We start from the raw sequence: 14,680 nt of genomic DNA on the forward strand, positions 1-14,680 counted from the left end.
GAGGCCCACTTATGCAGTTGAAATGTTGGTCAATACAGAGGACAACTTTTTATGTTTACAAGTTAACATCTCAAATGTTACATAATGTAATGCATTATTGTAAAGAGTGTTTTACACACTATTTTAATAAAGTGTGGAATCACTGTTCTATTCAGGTCTATTCTTACCATGAAACAAAAAACAAGTCAAGTTTTTCAACAGTACACAACTACACATACAGTACATTATTACAAATAATACTGCATTTTATTAGATTCACCTTTCATTGTTAAAAGAAAGAAAGTCAAAATCTTAAAGTGCTATATGACTAGAACACAGAACAGGTTATGCTTTTTAAAAGAAATGTACTAGTTACATATTTACACTTTAAATTTAGACAGAAGTGTGTCTGTTATTTACATTTACATTCAAAATGTTCATCAAATATTTACAAATTACAATTTTTAATTACAATTAACAAATATATACATATATCCGCACGCGCACACACAAACTATTTTGCAAACTGTTAATAAAGTATTCAACCAATCAATATGACAGTAACAGCATTAATATCACTGCTTAATGATATAGATATAGATATAGTCAAGTCTACAATACATTGCTCAAGCTGGCTTGCTATTTTTTATGAGCTCAAACCTAATTGAGCAACTATAGTTCATATAATAACCTCCACATGAACAAAACATCTCTGCACGTTGGTCTTCATGATTCATTTGCTTCCGTTCATTCTGTTGCATCAACCGCTATGTCTAAAACACATGATAAAAGCAGTACATATTAGGTGAAAATAACAAATACATGGGCAGGTGCATAAACCTTGAATGTAAGAGACCATGAACTGAACCCCCTGTATAAGCACGCTCTTCTAGTACTTTGCCACGATTCAACGGCAGCAACATGTGAGAATGAATCAATCACTTCCTTACAAACCTTATGTTTCAGGAAGTGACTACGTTTCAACTTTCACATCCTGTTCTATTACTTCCTGGCCAGTTAATAGCAGAAGCTAGAGCAGGGTTCCCCAATAGGCGGCCCTCGGACCTGTCACTGCAGTGACAATTCCTTTTTGATTTGGTTATCCCCCCCCTTCAGTAGTGAGTAATGTTACTTCTGATTAAGCCATCTGTAGACTCCCTTCTCCAAAAGGACCCCAATGGAAACAAGCCTTCAGGCATTCTTGTGTTTTTATCCTTTTCAATAAAGTGCTCAATCACTCAATATGGGATGTGGGATAGGTCATAGGTCAGTGTCAGAGGTCATAAAGTTCAATAACTGGAGGTGGAATGTAAGAAAGAAAGTTTACGATGCGATTGGGCAAACCCATTTTGGAAATAACTTCATGTGTTCTTGCTCCATGAGCCCTTCTCAGGCTCAGTCTGCTAAGCTGCTGCAGAGTGAGGGGAGTATCTGAGAAAGAAAAGAAGATTGGACATGAGATCTTAAGTGGTTAATTCATAATGTACTAGAAAAGCTAGAAAAGCACATTCAGTATCCAAAAATACAAATACTCAGGTCAAGTACTACAGATACTACAAAAATGTACTATAAGGCACTGTTTCCAAAACAATGGGTCTGGACCCATTTGTGGGTCACGGAACCATGTTTATGGGTCACGAGTAAATATCAGTTTCCTACAAATTTTATTTTTATTTTAAAAGATAAAAAAAAAGAAAAGATGCCCAGACAACTAGACTACTAGAAAAAATAGCAGATATACAAGCTCACAACATACCACGATGCGACACGTTGCGAGCTTGTAGATCTGCTTTTTCACTTGTTTGGGTCCTGAGAAGAAATGTATATTTTTTGCGTCTCAAGCTAAAAAAGTCTCAAGCTAAAAAAGATTGAGAACCACTGCTATATAGACCACCGAAGTCCTGACGTCACTGTCAGTAGAGGGCGTCAGTCCACAGGTTCATGTACTTTTTATTTGCATTGTAATCTCCATAGGGGGATTTTAGATCGCCTCATATAAGAACTGTGTTTGAAAAATAAACCGATCACCCCGGCCTTTTCACTCATATGGATATGAAGCATCGACTGAAGGTGGAAATGTACAAATATACCCAAAGAGTAACAAAATAAGTGACGAAGCGTTATAAACTAGTCAAACAACCCAGAGACTACATTTCCAGGTAGGCGGGGTTGCTGCATCTGCCCGTCGCACAACATAAACTGAATGTTAATTAAGTTTATTTATATTTTTATTTTATTGATATTTAATGTTTCGTGGTTAGTTCGAGTTGAGTCACCACCAACTGGCTGTATCAAATATGAATGGACATCATTAACGACGCACAGCCACTCCCCTGACAGAAAGGCCGGGGTGGTCGGTTTATTTTTCAAACACAGTTCTTATATGAAGCGACCTAAAATCGCCCTATGGGGATTACAATGCAAATTTAAAAATACATGAACCTGTGTATTCGCGCCCTCTACTGAAAGTGACGTCAGACTTCGGTGCTCTATTGGCCATATTCAGACAGCAGCCTTCTTGCCAGCAAGGTGCTACTTCTCATAGACAGCCCATTCATCCAAACAGAGAAGTCCTATCTTAATTATATTAAACCACGTCAAAATCACCAACATTGCAGCTGTAGGGAAAGCTTGAATTATCCTCTTTCTATCCGCAAAGTGTTTGTTTCATAAAAATCCACCGTAGACATTTTATGAGCTAATTCCTTGCATGTGATTGGAGTTTGGAAGCGCTCGTTGAATTTCACTCAACGGCCACCTGTTTTGAATTTGCATATAGTGCAGCAGGCAGCAGGAGGTTGCTTTACTTATAACGAGCGCTTCCATACTCTGATACTTATAATAACTTATAATAATCATCTGCAAGGAATTTCTTGTAGCTCATAACATGTCTACGGTGGATTTTTATGAAACAAACACTTGAAAGAGGATAATTCAAGCTTTCCCTATAGCTGCAATGTTGGTGAGTTTGACGTTGTTTAATATAATTAGAGAGGACTTTTCTGTTGGATGAATGGGCTGTCTATGGGAAGTAGCACCTATGGCAAGATGGCTGCCGTCTGAATATGGCCAATAATGTACAGTACTTGAGTAATGTGCTTAGTTATTTTCCACCACTGCTGAAACCATACTGTAGAAGAAACAACTCACTCTCATAGAACTCAAAGCAGAGATAACAGGGAGATCCATGCCTGGTGTAGTTGAGAGGCTTTCTTCCAAGGTTATCCCTTGCATACACATCACCCCCAAACTCTACAAGTAGGTCTATCAAGCTGATGTTCTGTACTTTTGCTGCATGATGAAGGGCTGTCTCGTGTAGTTTGGCAGCATTCACATTTGCACCTTGGGAGGGGGGGGGGGGGGAAGCGATTATTGTTTTTCCACCATTCTTGTTGTTTATAAAATATGAATGTATAAATGATACTGTTGAGTTTCACCTGAGTTAAGGAGCACTTTAACACAGTCATTATGTTGCCTGGCACAGGCTACATGAAGTGGGGTACCAAAATGGCAGTCATGGGCCTCCATGTAAGCCCCTTCATCAATCAAAAGTTGAACGCAATCTGAGTTACCTATTGCAAACACATTAAAAGTTGGACAATATATTACAGTTTAGGACAATGATAATAATAAGGGGCCCGGACAGGAGTCAGCCCACAGAGCCTAGTCCTTCCACGTGCCAGATTGATGCGATCCTCCCGCATACCCAGTCCCGGCAGAGTAGTTCCGGAGGAACGGATTGTGTGGCCCTGGTTTTTCCCTAATGGGACTGATCGAGGGTAGCTACTGGGACGTAACTCGGGACTTGATCACCCCGGCTGGGTCACCTGAGTGAGGGGTATGATGAAACCCAGATGACCTTGGGATACAGTAAATCACTGAGGATACGTCCCAGGTGCATCCATTCAATGTTTATTTTTATACAATAATAATAATAATCAATAGAAAATAAAAAATATATTATCATATATATACACACACACACACACACACACACACACACACACACACTGATCATAGTACATATCTGAGTACATGAGCCGTAACTAGATGTTTGTGTACCTCCCATGCAAGCTTCGTGAAGGGGTGAGAAGGTGAATAATGGAGGGTTGACTGTTGCGCCATATTCCAAAAGCAGCTTGACACACTCAAGGCTCCCGGCAGAGCAGGCATCACAGAGTGGAGTGCTGCCATCAATATTACGTGCATCCACCTGTGCGACATGAGAATAGACATTCTGGAGATGGTTGCAGAGGAGAGGATGAAGGAAAAGCTGGATTCTATACTGATAAAATGTATATTGATTCATTCTTGATAGACAGAGACTTACTTATATATTCACTCATATCTTCATTGTTGATGGATTGTAGAGTATACATAATGTTAACTTAGTCAGAAGAACCAGTGCAGATGTCTGGCGGTATACTGAAAATATACAGTATAAACTTCTTGTAAAATAGTTAAATGAAGACCTCACCTGTGCGCCAGCGGCCAGCAGCAGCCTGACACATTGGGCCTGTCCCTGTATACATGCTTCATGTAGAGGGGTGATTGAGTCCACAGCCACAATGTTAACTGCTGCCCCTCCCTGGATGAGTTGCTGCAGTTGTTGGGACCTGCCTTGTGCAGCAGCCTCGTGAACAGCAGACCGGTCTGACCAGAATCCTAGGCCCTGAGCTGTAAACACAATACACAAACAAGTAGGGCATGATTATGTCATTTTATTTTTATGATTAAAGCCCTGTTTTTGCATACTACAGGAAGTATAGTGGGACATTTTTAATTCATCTCTTGCGAAAACGGCCTCTCCCTAAGTTATATGCTGAATATTTTAGCTGGAAAAAGTCTGGCACATACCAATAATTACGAATGATTTAATTGTGTGGCTTTTTCACAGTGCAGATAGGCTATGACGGAAAACTTAAAACTATGGCCAAAATACAGCATATTTAAATAGTGGAAATAATCAATCTAAAAACTCAACACGCTGTGAGCTTGTAGATTTGCTATTTCCATTATTTTTAGTAAATGTTTAAAAATGTATGAATATGAACCTTCTCAACCTGGAAACGATTAAGACGATTATGCAAAAAGAATTGCGATTATCTCAAATGATTTCAATTAGGCTATTTAATTATTGTGACCTGGCCTACAAACAAGGCAATATCTGTAAAGAAACTCTATTTATTCACTACCTCTCTGGAAGCACTGTTCACCAAATACTATGTTTTATGGGTCATGAGAAAATATCCCATACATTTCATACATTTACAAAATATATATTATTACAAAAGATTTAAAAAAAAACTTTTCAACAATTAAAAACAATTCCAATATTTTTACAAAGTATTTAATACATAATAATAATAATAATAAAGTTTTAGTAGTGAAAATAGCACAATATCGCATACAATATCGCAACCCGGTGCTATTTTCACTAGTTTGGGTCCCTGGCAAACATCTCTCTTTTGGGTTTTGAGCTAAAAGGTCTGGGAACCACTGCTCTAGAGTGCCGGTAGCTAGAATTCAATTCACATACAGCATTATAGCTAAAATAGATCCATAATGCTGTCCACCAGGCCAGAGACTTTGTTTTCACATGTTTTCACGTGTTTTGTGTGTTTGTTTGTCCACGGCTAATCTCTCAAACTAATAGACCCGTTAATAACAGTCAATAACAAAAAAAAAGAAAATAAATCAAAATGTTGTCCAATGTCTACGTTTAGATCATGTTGCAGTGTTGTAAAAAATATGAAACTTGTAAACCTTGACCCAAGCTGTTCCTGGACCCATACGTTTACTAAACTAGTCCAAAGGGCGTGTATCTCTCCAGCAGCACATGGTCGTTATAAAAAAATATCAGTTGAGTTCCATGCACATACTGCATACTTACAACACTTTGAAACACCATACACCATACCTTAGGTAAAATCCATTACATTCACACACACACATGCTGGAGGAAACCAACCTACCCACCGACCTGCACATCGGGAACAATTAGGGGTTCAGAGTCTTGCTAAAGGACACTTCGACACTAACTCTGGGGGAGCCCACTAGCCCAGGTTCGAACTGAACTGGGAACCTTGCGGTTTCCATCCAGTCACTCTACCGCTGAGCCACTGCCGATGGATTCAATTACATTACATTACATATTTCCTGACAGGAAGTAGCTTTATAATTTAGGTAGACACTCTTATCCAGAGTGTCTAATAAGTGACTTACCACAAGAAAGGTAGAAACTAGGATACCAGGTAAACAATGATCAACTTATCTGTCTAAACAATATACTATACCTAAATAACTATCTGTACATTGAAACAATGTGATGCCAGGTAAACAATGAACCTGGCATCAGTCTATAAATAATATGCTATTACATTTATTACACACATACCGGTACATCAAAAATATCAAGACATGTACACATACTGTACTTGTCACACCATTTACAACTTCTGCTCATAAACTACTGAGAGTATACAAAATGTATCCATTTTGGAGTCTCAGAGTTATGGTTCCTCACTATGGCATCCACTGATGATCGGATTGATTGATTGATTGATTGATTGATTGATTGATTGATTGATTGAAAGTTTTATTCACAGAATGCAGGATGGGTACATTTAAAACAAAAGCACAACTCAATACAAAAACTGTTACCGTGGACAACACCATGATAAAGCATTACACTTGTTTACAACAGGGTCCACCATTTTCAATTCATCACAACATTTAGAGTCAGAGACATACAAATATACACTTGGGGGACAAATGGGGTGTGGGGGGAACTCAGACTTTAACTAGGCTACTGTATAATTATGTTTTATTTAATATCAGTGGCTGTAGTACCACTAATGATGGTTTACATACGTCATGTGATTGAGTTCAAGACCAAAACCAAAGCTTTGAATTGAATTCATATGCCCCAACAACTACTAGGCCATTAAAGCATGATGTAGGCCTTACAGTGCCTTGCCATTTTTCAAGGACCACTTCACCACTTTTCAACCTACAGTATCTTCATATAGTTGGTCCTCACTAATGTCCATGATAAAATGCAACAATTTCTTTCTACTCGGTCTGTGTCTCATAGGAGTGCTGTGGGCAGTTCAGAAACCCGTCCAGCAGTGACATCATCAATGGGGAATCCAAGCTAATAGAAACTGCAGGCTTTCTATTCCTGAAAAGTTGCAATGCGAAAATGGAAGCCATCGTTCTCACGATAAAACAAATTTAAATATTGTTTAAAATAAATATTGTTCAAAAATAAATCTTCCTAATGATGACGTCACTGGTGGACGGGTTTCTGAAATGCCCATAGCCCTCCTATGAGACACAGACAGAGTAGAAAGAAATTGTGGTATTTTATCATGAACATTAGTGAGGACCAATTATATGAAGATACCGGTGGTGAAAAGTGGTGAAGTGGTCCTTTAAGCAACAGATTTGTTGACAGTGCACTGGCTATAATAACATGGAATGGAACTGTATTTGTTTTAAAAACCTCCCAGTGGTAGTAATTTGAGTTCATAGATGTAGGTCCAGTCAGTTAGCCAGTGAGTAATGATTTCACTCCTAAATGAACTTTAGTTGCAACTTAATCCTTTCCATTACCAACTTGTCTAACAACCTGAGCAGGCGTGGAAGATAATGTAGCCTTGGATCAAGATATCATATAGCCCCTTTCGGGACCCTACGTAAAACTTTTTTGATATTTTGTTTAGTTTTACGTTGGGTCCCTGCTCGCTAGTGTATTTTCGTATGGAAATTCCTAAATGCGGATGTGGAGATTCTCTCTAAAATAGGACCCGCGGCATGTGACGCCATTATTTTCCTTGAGTTATTCTGAATTCGGTAACTTTAAGTAGCTATACATCCCGGTGCGAATATCTCCTGTGGCGCGGAAGCCGTTAAGTATTTTTAATCTTTGTTTGACCGATTTGGTCGCTTTATTTCTTCTTGTTTGTTTACCGTTTATTGTACCGCCTCCCGGTGTGCGGTTGGCTTGTGAGGCTACGTCCCTGCCTCTGATCTGCTGTGTCATAGCTATAGCGCCACTAGCTAGCCAGATAGGCGGTACAATGAGGTGTCAATAAACAAGAAGAATCCAAGCTTCCAAATCGGGCAAACATATATTAAAAATACTTAACGGCTTCCGCGCCACAGGAGATATTCGCACCGGGATGTATAGCTACTTAAAGTTACCGAATTCAGAATAACTCAAGGAAAATAATGGCGTCACATGCCGCGGGGAGGCGTTTTAACATGTAAACATGAGCCAGTAAATGTTTTAATCAGGTGGCATGGACGACGTGGAACAGGACCCAATGCACTGGGTCGAACAAATGTCAGAAACTTCAGTAGCATTTGGGTTCTGCTTGGAGGTCTAGATATCATACTACTGTATATTTTATCGATTTTGATAGGCTATTTTTTATATAAAAATGAATAAAATAGACATCTAGATAGTCTTGGGTGTGCGTTTATTTCCTGTCAGCTGATAAAATCAAACACTGCAGTCGGTGCAACAGGAAATAAACTTTGGACCCATTTAGAATATTTACATAAAGGTCTGAAAAATTGACTGTTTTTTCGCATTTAGTCAGCAAGGCGAATGATACCACCATGACAGCCACTGACCAGACCATCTGACAGGGCACTGCCACTAACAAGCTTAGCAGCCTTAATTGCTCAAATAATGCCAGCCAATTTAGGAAAGCTGTTATATGGTAGCTGCTAACCGACTCTCTGAAACGGACACACACAATTATAACAGCTGACTGACCTCCGTGCAGCTACAGAATGGCATGATTGGAAATGCTATTGCTGCTAGTAATTATGATTATTCTCTTTACATTTGAGGTCGATGTACAGTTACAGACAGTACAGTACAGTAGCCTACATGCAGTAGCACAGACGCAAATCACCTTCCAGATATGTTAATCGAATTATTTACCTATATCTCCAAACAACGACGGTCTGGGCCGAGATATCTCCATTTCACCCTTTATGTCTTCTATAGACGCCAATCAATATTTCGATTCATTTTCAAGTAACAAAATAAAGCTGCGAAGGGAAACATTGCCGTTAACCCAGATCCCGAAGTGGCTTGCACTGTTGGACTAATCCTGTTGGACTGTGGGAAATGTAGTTAACCGTTAATAGTGTTGCTGCAAGCCTGCAACCAGTTTGTTAGCGTGGCTTAGGCCAGGGCTTATATTACAGTTACAGTATTACAGTATTAGACGTAAGAGCTTGGTCTAAATTAAACCTGTTCATCTAGCACTATGGTTTATATAACCAAAAAGAGTTTCTCAAACATTTCAGGCGAGAAATCAACATGTAGTCGCTATTATTGATTCATTTCACATGATTCACATTCATTTAACATTTACAGCTGCAGCAGCTGAAGTATCCTATGTTGCAATATTAGCACCTTCTCTGTAAACAAAGTGTATTTCAATATTTCAATATGTATGATAACATTTGAGAGTGAGACATGAAAGGGCCAAATGGACAAAATCAAATAGGCTATAGGCTATCACAATATTTTGGTCCAAATACACCAAACCAACATCAATATTGTAATATTATGTGTGACAATATTACGTGTGACAATAATGTAGGCCTATACTTCTACATAAAAGAAGAATCATGCATTTTCAAAACAGCACAAATATAGCCACTAAACAAGCTCACAACGGGTTTCTATTTAGAACTATATGATCTTATCATCTTGCATACATAAACATTTCATGTATTTACAAGATAGTTTTACAAGTAGGCTAACTACCGGTAAGTACATTTACTTAAGTACAATTGTGATGTATTTGTACTTTTACACTTGTACTTCTACATAGAGGCAAATATTGTACTTTTACTCCACTACACTTATTTGAAAACATTTGTTACTACTTTCATTATTATTACAAAACATAAATTAAACACTTTAGACCTATAAACATTTCCATGTTATTTGAAAATAGCTAGATTACTAGTGTGTACTAGTTACTGTGTGTACTCTCCCAATAATTGATTCCTGCAAATTGGAGTTTCATATCCATTTGAAAGTTCTGGCGGAAAACATGTGAATGATGTGATTAGTAAAATATCTCCACGGGCGGCACACAGACGATATTCTCTGTCAGCGACTAAGCCGGACCTGAAATTAATGTTGTGTTTAGTTTGTAAATACATCAAAGATGCGATTATAATCCATTTCTATTGGATAAAGCCTTAGCCTGGAAGAGAGGTCATCAGGTGGTCTCCAACCTTCCTCTTAGAGTGTTTCAACCCTTCAAACCACGACACGTCTATAGCTGGAAGCAATTGGCTGCTGTACTTTATACCTCATACTAAGCATTTAACTTAGTATGAGGTATAAAGTACATTCTGTGTTCATAAAACAGAAAGATTGGGTATTGGGTAAGACTGACGTTATGTATCTTTCAGGACCTTTCACTGCTTCGTCTCAACCATTACTCTATGGCTCTGGTCTCAGCCACCGCGGTGGATATTTTGACATTCCGTTTTTTTTTGGGAATGTTGCCACTACTGTTGGAGCAGCCATAAACTACACAGGTTCATCCCGATGTTCTTTGTAATGTTAGTTGTTAGTAAAAAGCAGGTAAAAGAGTAACGTTTGAGGCAGACTAACATCAGTCACTCTACAGTTCACTGTAGTAGAAGAGGTGCAGGTTTACCCCGCAGCTATGTCGGCTCTGCCTACAGGAAATACGTAAGCTGTGACCATGAGACCCGTTTCTGAATTCGTCCATAGACGAATCAACGGAGGGCCGCCCTGGGAGCAGCCATCACAGAGGCGCAACCAGCACCGATCAGCCACACCCGGCCAACAGGGCACCGCATTCATCTAGCAGTGTCCTGCCGGACAGATGCAGACAACCAGTGCCGACCACACCCCAGCAACGGCGTGACTGCGCCTGTACCAAAACATTGTACTTTTGCGTTGCGGAAAGCGACTGAAAAAGACCACAGATATAGGTTGAATCTGTCCTATCGAGTGTCTCTTCCTACCCTCCTCTTGGAAGACTCTAGGGATATTGCTCATTTGTACATTCTGTAGCTTGCTTGGTGCCCTTTTGCGAGTGCCATAACAAGGGTTGCTGGCCCCTGTTACAACGCCAATGGAGGTCAGCTGTCTCTCCATGGTCACGACCTTCCTCGGTTTCATTGTGATTGGTGTAGGGTAATTAATCACACCACCTGTCTTCCTTCACTCGTCACTATGCATTACTGATGTAAGCAATGGAGATAACGGCGCAAGGTGATTTACTGATAAACCTCAAATTTCAATCACATAGTGAAGGTCCTCTAAAGTTTAGAGAAGCATAGAGGGTTCCACAAATGTGAAACGCAAAAACGTTGCACTGTATGTCGTACAAATGCTGTTTCAACCCTGCAGCTTCCCTGGGTCCTGGCGGCTGAAACCCACGACTTACACAGAGCTGCTCCGAAGCAGCACTTTCTAGTCAGTGAAATATGCTGATAGTAAATTTGATCTTTTCCTGGTCTTAAAGGACCATCAAGGTATGGTCGGGCATGTTTATCCCATGAAAATTGATGTGTTTTGGAGCCTCATTCCTTTTTCCTCAGACATCTTGCCTGGATGAAATGGCATGTACAATGCCAACTAAAGAGCCAATGCAAACCATGCATATTAATTTGCAGGTGCGCTGACAGAAGCCGGGCACACCCGAGTCCCGACCAAGGTGAGAACCGACTTCAAGCTATGGGTGGCAACTCACTGTAGTCCCAATTGCATACCAATAGGGTGAAAAAGTCATGTGTTTTGAAAGTGCACATTGTAATTGAAAATTTGTCTAGAAATGTTGACATGAAATTGATTTTTTCTTCAGAAACATGAAGCTGTGGTTTTACATAATGGTAAGACTACTGAAATGTACAATAGAATAGGCGCAAGCTTTTATTTGGAAAATGTGATGATCAAGGGTGTGTTGGTGCGTGGGTTTAGCATACTAAACAAGATCGGTATGAGAGGTATGAGAGGCATGAGACCCATCCCATCCAGTATTATGGCCATGCATGCACTCATTGATGACACAGAGATATATCTTCATGAATTCCTAACTGTCACCTTGAATGACATTTCAATGTTTGCTCTATGGCGAGATATAGTGCAACAGCATTGATTTGAACAGTTATTTGGCTTTTCATTACTCATTAGTTCTTTATTATGACTTCAGTTTGTAACCTTTGCAGGTGAGACTGAGTGACAATTGCAGATTGTTGCGAACTTGTAGGTGTATGTATAATACATTAAGTATAGGCTACTGCACCATCTAAGGACTTCTGTAGGTCTACCTGCGTTGTTTAGATATGTGAAGTTGCATCATGATACATGGAATGATTGTATGACCTACAGTTCAACAGATTTAGGCTAAAACATCTTCTTTGGTCTATACTGGCATTGTGTACGAAAAGTTATTTTTTATTTGAGCTGCGCACACGCACGCACACACTCACTCACTCACTCACTCACTCACAAAAGCCGATTAATCCACATCTTTATTACGTCATCATTGAGAGCTAGTTATACCAGTTATACCTGACATCATATGCTGCTACGATACATAGGCCTACGCATCAAACGGGGCATACGCAAAGTAACCACAGTATACCGCTAATCAACTTACAAAATACATATACATAGAGGCATTTCCTTTAATCCACCCGACACTGATCGACATATACGTCACCATCGAAAGCCGTCTCTTACCATACTTAACAATACTACTTTTTTACCTCCAAAAACTAGGTACGTAGCAAATAGCTAAACCTAATAATTCAATATTTCAAACGTTTTTTCACAGAGAAGCTGAGATTTGACAGTACTTGCGCGCTCTGCTTGCGCACTAGTAGGCCATTTATGGCTTTGTGTGCAACAAACAAGTAGGCACTCGACAGAGTGCAGTTCTAGTTCTTTTATGATTTTTGAGGGGCACTAGCACCCTCCTATAGACAGGTTTAATGTTTGTCTTTACTTGCACAAACAGAGTGTGCAAGTAATGTTGTTTGTCCAGTATTCCGATGCGTATGTCCCGTGGCAGCATATGACGTAATGATTAATTTGTGCTTGATATGGCATTGGTGTCAGATTACATACATGTATACATAGGGGCATTACCTTTAATTCACCTGACACTGAAACATATCATTATTACATCACCATCGAAAGCCAGTTATACCCTGGCATTGGTACATATCTTCATCACATCATATGCTGCTACGGGACATCATCGGCGATCACTTGGTGTCGAGTATGATGGTCCTCCTGGAGGGGTCCTTGTTGTGGGTCCTCAGATGACTATGAAGGCCAATTCTGGAACCACATATTTTTGTGCAGTGTGGGCATGGGTGTGAGGTGCTGGGGGTGGGATGTGGAACGGCCTCTCTGATGGTGGTTGCTGCTCTCTCCTTTCGTTGATGCCTCTTGACTGTGGCAGCCCAGTGGAGATTGCGTTCATGGAAAATGGCTCCCTCATAGAGACTTTTCCTCCATGTGCTTCTATTTTGAGCAAGGTCTTCCCAGCTTGTGCTGTCTATGTGGAATTGCTTGAGGCTGATCCTGATGTTGTCCTTGAAACGCTTTTTCTGACCTCCAGGAGTTCTCTGACCAGTTGCTAGCTCTGAGTAGAGGACCTGTTTAGGAAGGCGAGTGTCTGGCATTCGCACAACATGGCCTGTCCATCTGAGCTGGAGTTTACAGATGATTGTGCCAATGCTGTCGATATCTGCCTCCTCGAGCACACTCACATTTGTGCGCCTCTCCTTCCAATCGATGCGCAGGATTTTGCGCAGGCACCTCTGGTGGTAGGACTCCAGGGCTCGTATGTGTCTGCTGTAGGTGGTCCATGTCTCTGCACCATATTATCTTCATCACGTCATACGCAGCTACGGACATACGCATCAAACAACCCAATTAACCACAGTATACTGCTAATCAATTTACAGATTACATATATACATAGAGGCATTTCCTTTAATCCACCCGACACTGAAACATATCTTTATTATATCACCATTGAGAGCCAGTTATACCCTGGCATTGGTACATATCTATATCTTCATGTAATGATTACTTTGTGCTTGATATGGCATTGGTTTCAGATGACATATATATGTATGTATATTATGTAAGTTATATATATGTATATGTAATTTGTAAATTGGAAAGTAGTATACTGTGATTACTTGGATCGTTTTATACGTATGCCGTGGCTGCGTATGACGTAAGGAGTTAGAGACACCTATTACTCAGACCATGATTTAGTATTGATATCACTATAATCCAAAATTAAAGCAAGGTTATTGAAGGTTTAAAATAAATAATATTATACTATATATAATTAATAAATAAATTAACTAGAACTGCACTCTGTCGAGTGCCTACTTGCGTGTTGCACACGAGTAGGCCATAAATGTCCTACTAGTGCGGAAAGCAGAGCGTGCAAGTACTAGTATATCTTCATATAAACAGTACAACTTACATACATATACATTATGTATATGTAGTTGTATACTGTATATGTAGCCTATATGTAATTTGTAAGTTGATGAGTCGTATACTGTGGTTACTTGGGTTGTTTTATGCGTATGGCGTGGCTGCATGATTTGAGAGTGACGTAATGAAGATATGTACCAATGCCAGGGTATA

General features: G+C 39.7%; 1 protein-coding gene across 1 annotated transcript; it reads right to left on the minus strand.

The window, feature by feature from the left end:
• Positions 1-161: 161 nt before the first annotated feature.
• Positions 162-9,099, minus strand: LOC310858130 (ankyrin repeat and SOCS box protein 13-like). The gene is made up of 6 exons (XM_083764207.1): positions 8,939-9,099; positions 4,457-4,656; positions 4,042-4,192; positions 3,417-3,551; positions 3,130-3,321; positions 162-1,410 (listed from the first exon to the last, which is right to left on the minus strand). Exons 1-6 carry the CDS (start codon positions 8,979-8,981, stop codon positions 1,253-1,255), a joined length of 879 nt encoding a protein of 292 aa, XP_083620333.1. The 5' UTR covers positions 8,982-9,099; the 3' UTR covers positions 162-1,252.
• Positions 9,100-14,680: the final 5,581 nt, after the last annotated feature.

This window comes from Protomyctophum parallelum, assembly GCF_964188405.1.
Source record: "Protomyctophum parallelum genome assembly, chromosome: 4".
Lineage (NCBI taxonomy): Eukaryota > Metazoa > Chordata > Actinopteri > Myctophiformes > Myctophidae > Protomyctophum > Protomyctophum parallelum.